The sequence below is a fragment of the Schistocerca cancellata genome, chromosome 5 (assembly GCF_023864275.1).
Source record: "Schistocerca cancellata isolate TAMUIC-IGC-003103 chromosome 5, iqSchCanc2.1, whole genome shotgun sequence".
Taxonomy (NCBI): Eukaryota; Metazoa; Arthropoda; class Insecta; order Orthoptera; family Acrididae; genus Schistocerca; species Schistocerca cancellata.
This window is the reverse complement of record NC_064630.1, coordinates 504,543,433-504,560,382: the sequence shown is the minus strand read 5'-3', so window position 1 is coordinate 504,560,382 and position 16,950 is coordinate 504,543,433. Positions and strand designations below refer to the sequence as shown.

At 36.5% G+C, this 16,950-nt stretch overlaps 1 protein-coding gene across 5 annotated transcripts in view; it reads right to left on the bottom strand.

Moving 5' to 3' along the window:
* Positions 1–3,376: 3,376 nt before the first annotated feature.
* Positions 3,377–16,950, bottom strand: part of LOC126188892 (protein phosphatase 1 regulatory subunit 12C-like) — a 385,917-nt gene continuing 372,343 nt past the window's right edge. For 4 of the 5 annotated variants that reach the window (XM_049930575.1, XM_049930580.1, XM_049930579.1 and 1 more), the window contains 2 exons: positions 13,447–13,551; positions 3,377–4,879 (listed from right to left, as the gene is read on the bottom strand). In XM_049930575.1, the coding sequence (XP_049786532.1) occupies positions 13,447–13,551 (105 nt within the window). In that variant the 3' untranslated portion in view covers positions 3,377–4,879. The remainder of the gene's footprint in view (positions 4,880–13,446; positions 13,552–16,950) is intronic. The other variant, XM_049930576.1, reaches the window with a different exon arrangement.

Here is a 16,950-nt window from a genome sequence, read left to right as displayed (position 1 = left end):
ATTAGTAGCTGTACAGGGATATAAAATATTAGAATAGGCTTATCACCAGCAGCTGGGAACCTGGGGCTACTACCTGATGACGACTTATTCTTCCAGTTAATTAAAGCAACTTGAATGTTATTGATGTAACTTGATTCCTTACCATTTTGTCCATGGGTACAATAACCTCACCTTAGCAATGCTAAATTTACAATGAGCTTGAAATGACCAACACAACAAAATTAGCTAACTGGCCATGAAATAAAGTTAAAAATATAATTCAGGAAAATGACTTTATTCCAACACGCTGTTCTATTGCTGCTTTAGGTTAGCCATTGGCAGGACATACTTTATCAAAGGGTGAGACATGTTAGATACAATCCATGCCATGTCTACTGATGTAAACACAACTACATGACTTTCTGCCAGAGTAGGTGCTGTATGTACCTGTGATTGGCTGTACATGAAGGGTGTAATGGAATCCAATATCATCAGAGAATTCAGTGTTTGCTTCTGTCACTGACCTGACCTTCCTTTCCAGTACTAATCTTCATATACTAAAAGTGATAGCTTCTTCCCTCTTGTCCCCTCCCCCATCCTTTAAAACTTCTAATTTTTGAACTGCATCTCTTGCTTCTGAATTTGTTATATCTATCTATTTCTGGCATTTCTTTTGTCACTGAACTTTGTTCACAGGCATGGATGATCTTTTTTTAACCCTGTTGTTATGAAATCCCATTTCTTCAACACATTCTTCACCTTATACCACAGAAATCTTATTACTCATAATTCAACTGCATATGTGTTATCTAACTAAAATTTTAAATTCATCAGAAGCAACATTTTAAGTATACATTAATTTATACAGGGTGCTACAAAAAGGTACGGCCAAACTTTCAGGAAACATTCCTCACAAACAAAGAAAGAAAATATGTTAAGTGGACATGTGTCCAGAAATGCTTACTTGCCATGTTAGATCTCATTTTATTACTTCTCTACAAATCACATTGATCATGGAAAGGAAACACACAGCAACAGAACGTACCAGCGCGACTTCAAACACTTTGTTACAGGAAATGTTCAAAATGTCCTCCGTTAGCGAGGATACATGCATCCACCTCCGTCGCATGGAATCCCTGATGCAGCCCTGGAGAATGGCGTATTGTATCACAGCCGTCCACAATACGAGCACGAAGAGTCTCTACATTTGGTACCGCGGTTGCATAGACAAGAGCTTTCAAATGCCCCCATAAATGAAAGGCAAGAGGGTTGATGTCAGGAGAGTGTGGAGGCCATGGAATTGGTCCGCCTCTACCAATCCATCGGTCACCGAATCTGTTGTTGAGAAGCGTACACACACTTCATCTGAAATGTGCAGGAGCTCCATCGCGCATGAATCACATGTTGTGTCGTACTTGTAAAGGCACATGTTCTAGCAGCACAGGTAGAGTATCCCGTATGAAATCATGATAACGTGCTCCATTGAGCGTAGGTGGAAGAACATGGGGCCCAATCAAGACATCACCAACAATGCCTGCCCAAACGTTCACAGCAAATCTGTGTTGATGACATGATTGCACAATTGCGTGCGGATTCTCGTCAGCCCACACATGTTGATTGTGAAAATTTACAATTTGATCACGTTGGAATGAAGCCTCATCCGTAAAGAGAACATTTGCACTGAAATGAGGATTGACACATTGTTGGATGAACCATTCGCAGAAGTGTACCCGTGTAGGCCAGTCAGCTGCTGATAGTGCCTGCACACGCTGTACATGGTACGGAAACAACTGGTTCTCCCGTAGCACTCTCCATACAGTGACGTGGTCAACATTACCTTGTACAGCAGCAACTTCTCTGAGGCTGACATTAGGGTTATCGTCAACTGCACGAAGAATTGCCTCGTCCATTGCAGGTGTCCTCGTCGTTCTAGGTCTTCCCCAGTCGCGAGTCATAGGCTGGAATGTTCCGTGCCCCCTAAGACGCCGATCAATTGCTTCGAACGTCTTCCTGCTGGGACACCTTCGTTCTGGAAATCTGTCTCGATACAACCATACCACGCCACGGCTATTGCCCCGTGCTAATCCATACATCAAATGGGCATCTGCCAACTCCGCATTTGTAAACATTGCACTGACTGCACAACCACGTTCGTGATGAACACTAACCTGTTGATGCTACGTACTGATGTGCTTGATGCTAGTACTGTAGAGCAATGAGTCACATGTCAACACAATCACCGAAGTCAACATTACCTTCCTCCAATTGGGCCAACTGGCAGTGAATTGAGGAAGTACAGTACATACTGACGAAACTAAAATGAGCTCTAACATGGAAATTAAGCATTTCCAGACACATGTTCACATAACATCTTTTCTTTATTTGTGTGTGGGAAATGTTTCGTTAAAGTATGGCCGTACCTTTTTGTAACACCCTGTATAAAATAACAAAATTTTATAACAGACAGTAAGCAAATATTGGGGCAATGTTTAGCAAAATATTTGCAGTGTTTGGCATGGAATTTGGCATAGCACTCATACATATTTTAAAATGATAAACATGCTGACTATCTATTGTTTCTTGTTTTCTTATTAACTGCAATTCTCTGTTAAGACAGGGAAAATTGATGAAACCTCTCTACAGTGTCAAAGCTGAAACTTCCTGGCAGATTAAAACTGTGTGCCCGACCGAGACCCGAACTCAGGACCTTTGCCTTTCGCGGGCAACTGCTCTACCATCTGAGCTACTGAAGCACGACTCACGCCCGGTCCTCACAGCTTTACTTCTGCCAGTATCTTGTCTCCTACCTTCCAAACTTTACAGAAGCTCTCCTTCGAACCTTGCAGAACTAGCACTCCTGAAAGAAAGGATACTGCGGAGACATGGCTTAGCCACAGCCTGTTCTAGTGTCAAAGTTAATTACATGTTTAAAATTATAATTCTAGTGTACAATTACAGAGGCTACTTCTCTTGACCCTTCCAGCTTCTCGATGTATATGCAACAGCCCTGCCAATGATGTTCTCTCTACCTAACTCTCACTTAAATATTTTTTTAAATCCACCGTTACTGCTTGGGCTCAAGATTCAAAATGTCACCGGAATTGTAATCCACAAGCATACCGGGTATGAAAAACATGAATTCACTGTTCTTTCTTTCTCCCCCCCCCCCCCCCCACTCTTGTTATTGTTTATGCTGTGAAATGTGAAAGAGCCCAGCTTCTAGTGTAAAACAAATTAGTCTCATCTGATATAGCTGGCACACATGAATGTTTTAAGAACAAGAAAATTAGAATAAGACTATGAAGGAGCACAGATAGCCACTAAGCTGGCAATCTTATCTTACATTTGATTGTTCTAAGCAAAACATGAAGATTAAGTTGAAATCAATTCCTTTATGTAAACATAGAGAAGTGTTTTATTTAGAAGTTCTAGTGATGTTTTACTATAAAAATGTACATTTCATTTCAAATATTACAAGCAAACAAGGCACTTTTACACAGACAATGGCAGAAATTTTCCAGTGCATAAAATTATTCTGAGAACAGATTCAACAGAATATGAAAAGGTTGTTTCACCCATTTGTCACATGCTGAGACCTCCATCAGACTAATTTAACAGACCAGACGAAAATAGGAGACTTCATTGTCTACTTAACTATCTGTTGTTATCAGATGAATAGACACTCAACACAGGTATCTAAAACATTTTCACAGCTATTTGCTGATAGCTCAATCGTTCTATGGTAATAACAGAAAACAGAACTGTGTAAAAACCTGTAATGGATTTAGCACCAAGGTAACTGAAACATTCATGCATAACATACCAATAAAATTATTTACTAAATTTTAATACAAATATACAATCCATGAATAAAATGAACTATAAAATTCAACTTAGCAAACAGCAGACAAAGCCTGAATTACAAGTTTCCTTCTGAAGACTTGGTAATTAAATATCATGGATGCAACAACATCACAACAATATTAGTAAACATCAATAGAAAATGATACATCTTAACATGTTTTAATGACCTACACATGATATGCTTTAAATAGGGAAATTGTAAAACAATTTACATTACAAAATTAATTTACACTTGACATTCACTGATATAACGAGGACTAGAAAAAAAAAAGATGTTTCAAACTTAAAACAATACAGCAGTTGGCAACTTTATATGCATATAAAACACCCAACAGGTTTTCATAAAGATGCACGTATATACAACATAAATTTTGGAGGACTCTCTCATTAAGCCATTTTTGTAAAAGCTAACTAAAATGTGTGAACAAACTGAAGTATATTTTAAAACATAACTTTTTTAAGACAGCAATTACACATACAATGTTTACAATACAGTTCCATCTGCATTTTGAACATTTAAACTATTTTTATGTTCCTTCTTGTTGATAAATTTCCACACAATCATACACATGGCCGGAGAGTGAGCTCAAAAATTTTATCAAAATTACGAAATTGAGCTCAATCCTCCACTTTCAGCTTCACAAAACTTTGATAAAGTTTCTTCTCTATTTCAAAGCAAAGCATTAACTTTATATCTGAGTAATTCAGTGCAAAATACTTTAGTTATAATACTGCAAAATGAATAATAAATTAAGAAATGAATTACAGATGATGTGAGGAAAACAAATCTAGTTCCTAAATAACTACAAAGAATCCCTTAAATCACTGAATGTATAGTTTTTCTGAAATAAATACATCCTACATAACAGAGAAATGCTGCATATTCCACTAGCTTTAATAAATTATTCATTTCCAACACAGCTTGTGAGCTTCTGTTTCAACTGATCAATCACTTTGATAACTTACTGATCACCCTAATCAAGGCACCATTCTCATCTTTCAGTTTCTGATTTTCACTCCTGAACTGCTCCAATAGCTGCAAACAGGAGAAAATGGTAGATTATTTTGAAATTGACACTATAAAGTAGATAACTGCACGTGCATGTGCATGCATGTACCTGTGTGTGTGTGTGTGTGTGTGTGTGTGTGTGTGTGTGTGTGTGTGATATGAGTTCAAGTACTTTAAATGTATCATTATTGATACTTCTGTTTTAATTATTTCATATCTGAGTAATTTATCAGCTACTGCATGACCAGAAAGTTAAAATTGTAAAAAACGTTATAGGTTAGGACTCCACACATTTACTTTATAACATTACAAACATTTGTATAATTTACACAAGGAGAATCTGGGGGAAAAAAAAAAAAAACCCCTCTACCTCTACCCCCCCCCCTCACTCACTCGCGCACGCGCACACGCACACACACACACACACACACACACACACACACACACACACACACAAACAAATCAATCATTGTATTATTAGTGAAGCAGATGATGAAACAATCAATTGGAAGTGGGGAACTGGTGGAACACAAGCAGAAAATTATTTTTCCATGTAGTTGTTACCACATCCTCCATATTACCCACTGACCTGAGAAGGGATTAGTTGGAAACTAGTTATATTCTGGAAATAGAAAATGAATGTCAGATGTCAGTTTGGGAACTAGGTTACTAGTTCCAACTTGTGTTAGATACTTTAAAATGTGACAGGTAATTACATTTATGAGTCAATGTTCTAGCTTTAAGTTTACTGTATGTACCTGGGTTATCACTGGCACCACATAAAAAGTGCCAATGGTTATCATCCAATAGCTGACAAAGAAATGCAGTGCGAGTAAAAAAATAGCGATTATTAACATCTTGCACATAAATTTATATTTCTTTGAATAAAGACAGTAACAGTTGCAAAATTGTTTTTATTAACACCAATTATGCATTTTGTCCCTGTAAAGTATCGTCAGATCATGTAAAAATGTAGCAGAAGGAACTTCATTCATCAACTACCACAACTGCACATAAAATAAAAATCATGTGGATAAGGCATCTTCTTGTCTAAAGTCTTACTGGAACTGTAAAGAATATATGCTAAGACCAGATCCGGATCAGCGTGGTGACAGCATAGAAACACACTTACAAATTTATACTGCAAGGTAGAGAGCATTCCGGTGAAACAGGTCTGCTAAGCACTACAGTTAGTAGCTCTTCCTGTAGTGCTTAGCACACCTGTTTCACAGGAATGCTCTCTATTTGCAGCATACACAGTGTTTCTACACTGTTTGCACCATGCTGATTTGGATCTGGGTTTACAACATACTCTTTTTGGTTCTAGTAAGACTTTTGACATGCCTTATGCAAATGATTTTTATTTATGTCCTGTTGTGGCAATTGAATGATGTTACTTCTGCTAAATTTTTACACAATTTGACAATTCCTCACAAGGGTGAAACGCGTAATTGGTATTAATAAAAACAATTTTGCACCCAAGACTACTTTTACTAAAAAAAATAAAAATATTGTAACTGGTTGCTGTACCAAAAAGCCAACAATGGAATGAAATAAGTATTATGGTATAATTCCGATCATCTCTTCAACAAACTAGATACCTATGTAGTTTTCTAATTTATAAAATTACTCTCAAGTAAAAATAGTACCAAAACAAAGCCATCAACACAACAAATAACAATATCCATGCACAATAGATTAAGCTGTTATACCAGACACTGTACTTCCAAAAAATGAAATTAATAACCACCATATCTGCATCTCACATAACAGAATTTATCGTCTTGATATGTCTTTTAATGTGCAAGGGTCACTAGAGAACCTAAAAATGATGCAATTAAATTACAAGAACACGTGACACATGCAACAAGCGCTAAGAACATGAAATATAACACTCCCCCTTATCGGTGAGGAGATAACTGAGACTCTAAAATATCTTAGAAACAAGCATTTTCATGCAATAAATGTGCTGCAAATCAATGTCACGATTTATATTCCAAATTGATCCACCCCCTCCTCAAAAATGAATGGGATGATTACAAGGTTCATTCTGTTTCTATACACAGTGCATTTTTATTTGACAGTAAGCCAACACTGAATACCGCAGTTTCAGTTTATTATAGCTGTAAAAATCTATCACACTTCTGCTAAGTATGTAAGGAATTAACTAAACAAACAAGTCATTTTTGTTGTAGCCTTTGACTGCAATGGTGTTACGTCTTTAGCTTCACGACATGTCATGTAAGGTGAGTTGTCAGTCACGTAACTAATATAAAATTAAATCATAATATGTGTTGTGTAATAATTAAACATTATATTTCAATATATGGGGAAGTTTATACAAATTCCCATTACTGTTGTGCTTTGCTTTATTGCTGATTATGCCTGACAGGTTTTCCTGCTATTGGTGTACAAACAGTTTCATTGTAAGAAGGCAGATTTTAGCAACTGAGCAGTAATTGTTATTTCTAGATGCATATCAGTCAATGAAATTATTGATGCGTTGAGAACAAGTGATGGCGAAGATGATAAAAACACTGTGGATGTTGTCATGTATCCTTCAGCTAAATCTGCAGAAGCAGAAACCGATGTTGATTCTGATATACCAAACAAAAAAGCAGAAGGAAATACTGTACATCTAACAAGGAGACTACTCCAGCATCAAGGTGAATTTTGAATGTGGTCTACTAGAGTAGAAATTTCAGGTAATGCACCTGAGATGTGCGGCATTCAAATGAATGTAGATGGCATTCAAAAGTGAATGGCAAAAATGTGGCTAGCATACTTGAAATGACACAGCAGCCTAATAACAGCACAGCAAAGAGCCCTCCAGTTGGATGACAAGCAACAACAGTAACAACTAACAGTACTACAGGTCTAGAGAAGAAAGAAAGCAAGGTGAACTGAAAGCAGTTTTAAGAGTGATCATGAAGCAAAACTGAAATCTAAAACTCTTGCTTTCTCAAAGAAAGTGAAAACAGTGTTGGAAGTAATATTCCTTCATATGTCACTTACTGTCCAAAGTCTGCAGACTCAACTAAAGAAAATTAGAAAACTTTAATCAGATTATTTTTTTCCCCCACAGGTATTCTCAATGGAATTAGTAGAGCTCATCACAATCGATAGTAACCGATATGCATCTCAGAAAAACCTCTCTGGTGGCATGCTGACAAGAGAAAGCATACCTGGTTTTACCAGCCTTCCTGTATCACATCACATCATCACGAATACTGGAGAATGTCACAAGATATGACAATGAGTTGATATCCAACGCCAGAGGCGACAAATTTTCAATGGTACTGTGAAAAGACCGTATCTGGTTGACAACACAAATAAATTAAGACCCCGTTTACAAGTTTCGTCAACTTTTCGACATGATCAAAGAATCAGTGAAATCCTTGATGTGTCTCAAATTTGTCAACTGATAAGACTTAATTCCTTAGACACTGGTGTAAGCAATTCATAAGAGAAAAGTCATGTATTTCAACTTTAAATTATGGTCTCTGTGTGCCAGTGATTGGTATACGCTACACACTAATATCTTGCTAGTTGTTGTTGTGGTCTTCACTCCTGAAACTGGTTTGATGCAGCTCTCCATGCTACTCTATCCTGTGCAAGCTTCTTCATCTCCCAGTACCTAATGAAACATACATCCTTCTGAATCTGCTTGGTGTATTCATCTCTCGGTCTCCCTCCACGATTTTTACCCTCCATGCTGCCCTCCAATACTAAATTGGTGATCCCTTGATGCCTCAAAACATGTCTTACCAATCGATCCCTTCTTCTAGTCAAGTTGTGCCACAAACTTCTCTTCTCCCCAATCCTATTCAATACTTCCTCATTAGTTATGTGATCTACCCATCTAATCTTCAGCATTCTTCTGTAGCACCATATTTCGAAAGCTTCTATTCTCTTTTTGTCTAAACTATTTATCGTCCATGTTTCACTTCCATACATGGCCACACTCCATACAAATACTTTCAGAAATGACTTCCTGACACTTAAATCTATACTCTATGTTAACAAATTTCTCTTCTTCAGAAACGCTTTCCTTGCCATTGCCAGTCTACATTTTATATCCTCTCTACTTCGACCATCATCAGTTATTTTGCTCCCCAAATAGCAAAACTCCTTTACTACTCTAAGTGTCTCATTTCCTAATCTAATTCCCTCAGCATCACCCAACTTAATTTGACTACATTCCATTATCCTCATTTTGCTTTTGTTGATGTTCATCTTATATCCTCCTTTCAAGACACTATCCATTCCATTCAACTGCTCTTCCATGTCATTTGCTGATAATCAGTGGGAAAGGCTACAATGTCATCATGGGATTACTTGAAAGAGCAAGTATCATAGAAGGCTGTAATTTATTTTTCAATGATGTCTTTACAGCTCTTCCATTAATGCAGGACCTTTCAAGCAGGGGTGCAGGAGATACAGGTACAATGAGAGAGAACAGAATGAATAGTATCCACTTGTGATGAAGACGAAGCTTGAGACAAGACAGAGAGAGAGAGAGAGAGAGAGAGAGAGAGAGAGAGAGAGAGAGAGAGAGAGAGTGCTGAGGAAACAGTCAGATGGAATGACAAGAAATGTGTATCAACTGCAACTAATTACATCTAGTTCATAGTGGATTTCTCAAGGACTCAGGATAGTGGCTGATCAAACTGTATGTAGAAAAACAATATAGAACAACTGAATTTCAGTCAGTTCTTATTAATTTTTCTTTAAGCTACCAGTTTTGGCACTTCATTGGTGCCACCCTTGAGCCCCTACGCACTCTGTGCGAACAGATGTCCGCAAACCTTGGTGCAAAACAGCCAGAGCCATCAAATAAATCTGGATTCTGTGATTAAATTTTTTCTTTCTTTCTGAAGTGAGAACCCCAACGGACAACAACTGAAGGGGGGCGATTCAGATTTATTTGATGGCTCCTGTTGTATTGCAGAAGCTTTGTAGTACACCCATTCACAGTTTGGGTAGTGAAGTGCTGAAACTGGTAGACTAAGGAAAAATAAAGAAGAACTTATTGAAATACAGCTATTGTTTGGTTCGCATTCTACATACAATTACATCCGTAGTCATGCTGAAAGTAAAGCAGTCTGTTGGAGCAGCCAGACCTCCGTGCATTGCTGATTGTAGTAAACACATGGGAACCACATAGATGCACATAGCCATTATACAGCTACATATCGTGTGAAGATAGGGTCAAAAAAGTGGTGGTAGCCTTTCTTTAACTGGGCCCTCAAAGCATCAGTTGCAAATGCATGGCGCCTTTACAGTATGCTCACTCAGCCTAATATCCCTCTTCTGAATTTCACAAGGGATACAAGTCACCAAATACATTTTTGTAACAGGACTTTCAGGAAAATCAACAGATCTACTAAATTAAAGGTCCACACTGCCATGAGATATTGTGCGAAGGACCACTGGTTGATCAGAAGTGAGCAGCTAAACTAATGATGTAAGTATTGTGGATGTAGAATACTGTTCAAATGAGAAAAACTTAGTATTTCCCTATACCATGAGTGTCAAAAGCCTTATTGTGTACAGTAAATAGTGTACTGACAAACAATTCATGTACTGTTGAAAAAAGTTAATAAGTATGTGGATTAAGACATGGGAAGTTTGATTTTACTGCTTATTATAATAATTAAACCATTCTTTAGAAACTACATTACTTTGTTTAATTATAAAAAGCAGGTATCGCAATTACTCATTATCTAACCCTTTCATTTACCACTGGCATGAAAACCTGTCAGTGAAAAATGTGGTGTACACAAAACTCAAATTCATTTTACTTTTTCATAAAGAAAATGACTAATGTGAAATGGATTCATGTGTACAACTTCTACAAAGGTCTTGAACGAACTTACGTCCCGCTGGTCTGCTCAGCAGGGACAATGAAGAATTAGTTTAATTGATGTTTTGAAAGACAACACACCCGTGTGTGTGTGTGTGTTCTTTTTTTTTTGATTTTCGGCCAGCAACAAATGCACATTTAATCTTCCCATTCATTTTGGGGCATTCACTTGCTAATAAATATACACGAAGTATAAGAACAGAAATATCTACTGCTTACAGAGTTAACATATTTTCTGTGGTGGCAATATGAGCTGTTTTCAATCTACACAGCATCCCTTTAATTAAAAAATGTTAGCATAAGAATATTAAACAAGTGAACAGACAAAAATAGTGCTCAAAGGGGAGATGTCCAGTGGTTCTCAAGATATCTGATGACCAATATACTACAACCAAGTTGTAATTTCACAATCTGAACTCATGTCAGTTGACTTCAATGTGAACAAGAAATTTCTAAACAAAGAAACTGATTATTTACAAAAAATGCTTGTTTTGTTGGCTCACAGGTTCTTATTTCTTATTACCATTAAAAACATAAATGTGTTAATGATTATGTTTCTCAAAGCAACAGAAGATGTGTCACAAACATGCTACAATATTACAAAGTAAGGCAACACATCACAGATTCTGCTATACTGTGAAGGCAGCATATTGCAGTAACACTAATTACAAAATAATGTGGATTGAGATCCATGTTATAGTCTTCAAGGAAGCAAAATGATGCAAATACAATGTGAGATGATCAAAATATATTTTGAACTACTAACAATTTATTCAAAAGTTCCACAAACCTTTATCAGGCACAAAATATTCTAGGAAATGAAATCTACAATTCCTTTAAATAAATTGTTGACAAAAAAGAATTTTTTTTTGACTGTGTTGATAACTCGACTTCATGGGTGGATCACTAAGTAATGCATAATAATCATTTCTGCAACACTTTTGATGCTATCATGTTGAGATTTTAGTTTGAATTTTGAACAAGGAAAGTTGTAAAACTTTTATACATTATGGGTGTGCATTGGTTGTTGTAATTTTTGGAAACTTTAAAGAAGTGTGTGTTCTCTCAGGTATAGATTTTGTGGTAGGTATGTGAACTACAGAGTGAAGGCAGTAAAGGGTATGTTATTACTGTCCACTTTTGAAGAGTCCAAATCATTGTTTGCAACCAAGAAGTACTACTCTTACACAAATGTTCGTCTTATATGGTTGTGAACATACAGAATACAGTGCCATCAGTTGGTGCAGGTACCCTGAAGGACATATGAACTTTCTATTCTTCCTGCAATTTGGGTGACTTGTAAAACCACTGCACGTCACAGGCAGTGAGCAAGTAATTCACAAATGGTAGTTCCATCCACAAACACTGGTGAAGTAGTGAAATCGTTCTTAAGGTGCTGTGTACAATTTGTGCATGACAAATGGATATGGATACTGTAAAAAGAATCTATTATGTCCAAAAGGTCAACACTGAGTCTGGGTGTACCACTACATACAAATTAGAGAAGCCATCTTCAGAGCTGAAATACAATGATTCTCCCGTAAAGCAAACAATGGTAATAACCACATCTGTTGTTCAAGATGTTTTGTTGATGAACTTCGTTAAACAAGTGACTATTAAAAATGTTGCAAGCCATTAAAAATGCCTGCAAAGTTGTTTCATTTCTTTGTGAGAAGGCCATGATATTGATGCTTCATCCATCAGAGAGAAATGAGTTACGTAAATGAGGAGATTATACACTTTATTTCCTCTTAATAATGGCTAAGAAATGTAGCTCTTTTCTTTGCAACTTTTATAAAAAACTAACTAACTAAACTCTGCTGAGGTACTTATTGATCCACCACAGTATACGGTATTATATTTGTAATTAGGACACCAGCAGTTCAGATACTGTCTTGTCTATGGGTTTGTTACAGCAGTACCTTATTTATACTACATACAAAAAAATTTATATTCCACAAACACATATCTACAATATAATTAAAGTTACAAATAAATTCGAAACTTTTCTTTTCAGACAAATGTTCAGCAACAGGACACTGATGTTAAAACATTTAAGTCTATAAGCAAGAGAGAGAAAAAAAAAGACAGACATCAAATTAAACTGTCCATACAAAATCTGCACAGAGTCTACAGAAATTAATGTCAAGCAGATACAGTAAAGCAACCTCTGTGTTAATCAGTTTTAAAAAATAGCTTGTGAAAGTGTGGGATATGAATGAACTAGACCGATGTTCCACAAACTAAACAACATGATAAAGTTGTTGAGCCATGAGAGCCTTTTCTGTTGTCACTTGAACTCACTGCTCCAGAACAGTGTTCTAAAGCATCCGAATAGTTTATTCCATTTAATTTTTTGGCACTTATTTGTGCCTACTCCTGGGATTACCTTCCAGCTGCAGTTATTAAGTTGTGCTTCAGTTTCTCACCTAAATTAGATGAAATCTAATAAAATAAATAGAGAAGGGAGAGTTATGAATATACCCTTCATATTTTACTAATCAGTATTAACTAGGTATTATGTGAAACATCATGTACATGGCCACACCATTTACTTTGAGAACCACTGTATGCAACACAAGGAATTACAAACACTTCTTTCTACCTGCAGTGGCATTTGTTAATCACACAGGGCCTTAAAAAATCTAACGAGCGGATGAACGACACAGCACATGCGCACAGCTGAGTTGAATACGCAATTATGTCACTGTTAAGTATTCCTTGTTACCTATTTTGTAGCATTGGCAGAATTGGTGAGTTTCGACACCACCCGAGTCAAAGCCCGGTTTTCTGCTTTCAATCTTTCGTTTTCAGCTTTGAGCTTTTGTAATTGCTGAAAAAGTAGAAATGTGAAACACATCCAGAAATCAATTACCCTTTACGCTTATGGTGTTGGGGATATGAATGGTTTTTATCACTATACACAATGTGGGTAATGAAAATATTTCCGTCTTTCATGTTAAAAATATGTAGCCTATGGCATACAGACTGTTATAATATGGACAAAATGGAAGGTTTTCTCAAAAATGTGTTTGGGCCTCTATAGCATAAAACACAAAAATCAAAATTTTTGATCTCGCATGGTCTGTGGCACAAAGCAAATGGTTAAAAAAAATACTGTGTGTAAAATTTGTGCAGCCAAGAAAAAGTATAACATAGAGAAACAGAAATTAAAAGTTTGTAGTTATGTAACTGAGTTATGCGTAACTAAACTGGAGGAAGATTTGACTAGAAGCTGAGCACCCACAGTTCAGGGACAGAAGAAACTATACAAAACTTTGCATAATAATATTTAAAAAAACCATGCTGCTGCCACAACCAATTAAAAATGGTAAAAAACATAAAAAGAAAAAAGGGAGAGGGGGTGGGAAATGGCTTAATAAAGTGATATACAAAAGTTTCAATGAAATTTTATGAACATCAGTGTTTGCTTATTTTATTTGAAAAGTGTCTATAAGCTAAATCTACTTACCAAGGTAAGTCACTAACACATAGAAGTAAGTATGAAACCTAAAACTGCAGACATGTTTGTAGAAAGAGACAGAAATTCTATGAGGAAGCACATTTTACAGATCACCAACAGATGTCTATAAAGATATACTGTATCATGCTGGGTTACGAGGGAAAAGTTTTCTGTTCACCAGAGTTCTATCTCTTTGTGCAGTAGTGATCTTTCATACCCATTGCGTATTGTTCTCTCTGCTGCCAGTTTTCTGTTCGTTACCCCTTATCTTATGAAGGAATACTGATGACTCCATATTGATTCAGGTAGAAATTAGGTGTGTGTGAACTTGTGCAAGGGGATTTATATCTTGATTATTCAAACATTATATCAAGATTGAAGATGTGAATAAATGTCAGGATTAAATTTTGTGGCACAGTTCATATTGGCACTTAATAGTGTGGAGATATAAAGGGCCTGCAGTTGGTGACGAGTTTAACTCATTCGCACTCTCTAAAGTTTTATTCACGCCCCAACCATTACCTGCACAACTGAGTGAGTGATCATTGCGGCACGCATCCCTATACGCCAGCCTCTCAAAGGAAAGTTCCTTTAACTTAAAGAATAAAATAATATGCCTTAAAGAGCAACCCTAATTTATATTTTCTGTAAATAACTCCACATATGTGCATGCAAAACAGGGAAAATTTGGACAAAACAGTGTGGATGGCAGCAGGAACTCGTCATTAAATTAAAGGTGTAACACTGAAAGATATTCAGGTACAGGCATTGAATATGAAAACAATTTTGATTTAAAACGGGATGTCACCTTTACACTGTCACCTACAGCTATGATATTACTCTCCCTTGCCTTCGATGTTTAACTGACAACTAATATGGTTTATAGTTAGGGGTGAGGTATTACTGGTGAGAAATGGAGGGGAGGGGGAGGAATTTTCAGCTTCAAAACCTCCTGAAACTGAGATACGGAAGTGTGTGTCTCAGTTATTACAACTCAAGGTACTCATTCCATTTCTTCTCTTTCTACTAACTAAATGACTGAATGCTAACTCACAAAAGCAACTTGGTACTGGTCCTAACAGAATGTTTGTACGTGTATACAAATAATCTAGTCGCAACTTTGTTCAAGAACAACCTTGGCCTAAAACATGCTTTTGGGCAAACCTTTTGAACTTTATGTATTGTTCCTAAGACAGAAACTCTAGTATTTTACCATGAGAGTATCAACCCATCTCCTATCTCTCTCTCTCTCTCTCTCTCTCTCTCTCTCTCTCTCTGTGTCTGTGTGTGTGTGTGGGGGGGGGGGGGGGGCAGAGAAGAAAGGTGGAGTCATTTAAGTAACTTTCATTTATGGCAGCAGTCTATATAAAAACTTAGTTAGAGATGTGACAGCTTTTATCACTGTAAACTGAATTTCACTATGTTCAGATTTGTCCATGTTAATTTATTTAAATCCAAAATAAACTTGTTGATATCTCTTTTTGGGTTCATCAATCCACATCACTTGTCAAGCATAGCCTGAAAATAACTACAGTTTTATGTCTTACCACAGAGACCTCTGTCCCATATTTCTGAAATTTCACTCCAATAGAATAAATGAATGTGCGAAAACAGAAAGCAATGATCAACTTAAACAACACTGACCTGAAATAATTTCAAATCTCATGTATTCTGGCACTGATTCAAGCAAAGCTAAATGGTGTTGTGTCAACAATATTCTAATTAAAACAATTTTTTTTAATTTTAATTATTTAAGTGGTTATTTGCTATTACCTCTCAGACAATATTTACTTGTTTGAATACAAATTATTCACTGTATTATACATGCCTTACTTCTTAGGTAATTAGGAAACAATGTGAAGAGGCATATATGTAGCCATTTGAAAACAGTAAACTAGGCATATTTACATTGATCCTTTAAAATCAATTATATATATGCAACACAATATGAGGTATGATCCATGGATGGCTGAAAATGATGTGAGACCGAGTAGTAATTTCACCAAATCTGTTACTCACTGCTGTAGCGCAATAAATCAGTTTGGCATTCAAAGTTCTGAAATGTATTAGAAATGGTGCACAAGGCTGTTCATAATAAAAAAGAGTGTGTAGTTCTAGTGCACCTGTGTACGGTATATTGATTCAATAAATTAAAAATATTACTGAAAATCAACACTTATTTCATCACAGTTATTCTCATGCAGACATAAAAGAATAAAAAACTATCCACATTTCCTCTTTTGAAGTCCTAGCATTTTCTAGTCTTATAGATAACTACAACTGAATATCCTTAGTTATGTTAAAAATGCATAAAAGGGGGCCTAAGCAATGACATTATGAAACATAGTTGCAACTTAACAAAGGGTTTTCATAACTGTAAATTCCCTCATTACATATGAAAAGATTTTGATTACGTGGGACAAATAAAACGAGAAGGTGGCAACCACCCACAGTAAGAACAACCAAAACAACCACCACCACCACCACCACCACCACGCACTAAAGAGAAAGCCTTGTTGACACAGGCATCCTTCTCTGTTCCATGCCATCTTTACAATTTGGTTGTAGTTCAGTCGACTATTTAGCACTTTGTAATACAGCTGATTGATTAATTGAGAGAGTGTGGGACCAAACGGCAAGGTCATCAGTCTCGCGATTCCAAAGTGGGTTACATAAGAAAGAGGGTCTGCTAAAAGTTAACAGATTCAGTCACAGGAGACAAATTATAAAAGAATGAACATCAGACACACACAGAAAAAGCATAAAAGG